Genomic DNA, 2,419 nt, shown 5'->3' on the forward strand with positions numbered 1-2,419 from the left:
CGTCCTTCACCACGCGTCCGAACTTGAACACCCCCAAAAAATATGTTTACTATTGACATAGGCCAAATCGCAAACGTACACCCACAATGATCTCAAAAGTCGAGATTCGAAAATTCAAAGTTTATCCACACAACTCCACCTCCTTTTTTTTTACAACTCTCACAATTCCACCTCATTGAAAGTTGGAAACATACGTGTTCTAAAAACCGGGGTTCAAATGTTGAGCATAGCGTGGATCCTACCCTCATAGCCACCATGATGCAAAGTTGGAAACACAAGTACCATGACAAAGAAAAAGGAAAGAAAATGAGAAACGGAAAAAGGAAAGAAAACAGGTGAACTGAAAACCGGCAAAAAAATAGTAATCCGGGAGAGAGGAACGGACATGTCAAGCCCCACACACCAACTATGTGCATCACCTCACGCTCACGGTCAAAGGAAGAAAAAAATTAAAAGAACACACTATACGCATCACCCTCTAACTCCCTCGCTCCCCCTTCCCTTCTTATTCCCACTCCCTCCGCCGTCCCTGAACCCAGCCCTCTTCCTCTCTTCTTCTTCATCCATCCATCCCCGAGACCAACCAACCCAACAATGGAAGTTGCTGCGCCCAAGCAACTCCTCCCCATGGCGCCGCGGGACCCCAACTCCCCGTCCTCCTCCACCTCCTCCTCCTCGCCCTCCTCCGCCGCGTCGCCGTCGCCGTCGCACCGCCCCACCCCGCTGCCGCCCTCCCCGAGGCCCGTGCCCCGCACCATCGACACCACCCCCTTCCCCACCACCTTCGTCCAGGCCGACACCGCCTCCTTCAAGCAGGTCGTCCAGATGCTCACCGGCGCCGACATGCCTCCGCCGTCCTCGCAGCAGGCCCAGAGGCCCCCCGCCGCCGCCAGCAGCAAGGCCGGCGCCCCGTGCCGGCCCAAGAAGCCGGCTTTCAAGCTCTACGAGCGCCGGAGCAGCATGAAGAACCTCAAGATGATCGCGCCGCTCGCCATGGCGGCCGCCGCGGGGGCGTCGCCGAGGAAGGCGCTGCCGGAGCTGCTCTCGCCCAGCGTGCTCGACTTCCCGTCGCTGGCGCTCAGCCCGGTGACGCCGCTGCTCTCCGACCCCTTCAACCGGTCCGCGTCGGCGTCCCCGGCGGAGCAGGAGGCGGCCGCGGAGCGCGCGGCCATCGCGCGCAAGGGCTTCTTCCTGCACCCGTCGCCTCGGGGCGGCGCCGGCGAGCCCCCGCCGCGCCTGCTGCCGCTCTTCCCCGTCACCTCCCCCCGGATGGCCTCCGCCGCCGCGCCGTCGTCGGAGTGAACCGTGCCGATCCACACCGCGCGTAGAGTATCCACACCATGGATTGGCTGCCTGCCTGCCTAGTAAAGAACGGAATTGTCCGGAGTAGTAGCTCGTTCTCGGTGCTAGTAAGTAGTACGTATGTTGTAATTTAATTTTTGCTCGCTCGCTCGCTCGCTCGAGCGACGGCTCGGCAAGAAACGGAAAGGATCACACTCTTTGAGCTCCTCCCCTGCCCGCCCTGATCTCTTCTCGGTCCATCGCCGCCCTAATTTAATTACTCTGTCCGTTTCTTGCTCTTACTCTGGCGAAAATCCTCCTCCTCATTCCATTTTTTCCTACTCATCTCATTCATGGAAACAGCATGCGCATCACTGGTCCGGATCTCTCGTCATTTAAGTCGTTGCACCACAAGAGCTTAATTTCCGCAGAGATACTAAGCATCTAATAAAGGCAGTAGCTTTCAGAAAAATCCCCCCAAATATAATCAACCTAGCAGCATCCAGTCTGACACAAGAAGGAACAATGCCACGGATCTCAACGAATTCCTCCCAGCGTCTGACTGAAACCATATTCCCTGACAAGGCCAAAAGAGTCAGAGTATCTTCTTCTTCTTCTTCGCCTCTGAGAAACTGTAGTGCTCTACTACTACTACCCGTTCTCCGCAGAATCAGCGAGATGGCAGCGTCGAATCGAACAGACTGACGAAGCCGTCATGTCGCATCGAGTCGCGACCTTTTTAGCCGCGGAATTATTGCGAGTTGCTACTAGAATTTCTTGCAACAAGGGAAGGGAGGGAGGGGATTTAATTTTTCGTTGAAGAGTTCTCCGCCGCACTACTATCAGTCTAGGAGTACTAGTGGTGTTGATCTGGCATCTGGTTCGGGTCAAAGGAGTACTGGTGGTGTTGATCTGGCATCTGGTTCGGGTCAAAGGAGACGTCGTTGTCGTGCATCCATCGGGGCACAAGGAAGGAGGCCAGCAGTGGTTGGAGTGTCCGGTTGACCGTCCGGGACAGCGGGTGGTGGTGCGCCGGCGGCCGATGGCCGGCCGGCAACTCCAACCATTGGTGATCGGCGCACCACCTTTCGTTTCGTTTCGTTTCCTTTCCTTTTCTCCAAAGCAGCAGGCTAGCTCT

At 56.6% G+C, this 2,419-nt stretch overlaps 1 protein-coding gene across 1 annotated transcript; it reads left to right on the plus strand.

The window, feature by feature from the left end:
- The first annotated feature begins 202 nt into the window (after positions 1-202).
- On the plus strand, positions 203-1,588 carry LOC123416130 (VQ motif-containing protein 4). The gene has a single exon (XM_045106780.1). The coding sequence runs from the start codon at positions 595-597 to the stop codon at positions 1,300-1,302; it is 708 nt and encodes a 235-aa protein (XP_044962715.1). The 5' UTR covers positions 203-594; the 3' UTR covers positions 1,303-1,588.
- Positions 1,589-2,419: the final 831 nt, after the last annotated feature.

This window comes from Hordeum vulgare, chromosome 1H (genome assembly GCF_904849725.1).
Source record: "Hordeum vulgare subsp. vulgare chromosome 1H, MorexV3_pseudomolecules_assembly, whole genome shotgun sequence".
Taxonomy (NCBI): domain Eukaryota; kingdom Viridiplantae; phylum Streptophyta; class Magnoliopsida; order Poales; family Poaceae; genus Hordeum; species Hordeum vulgare.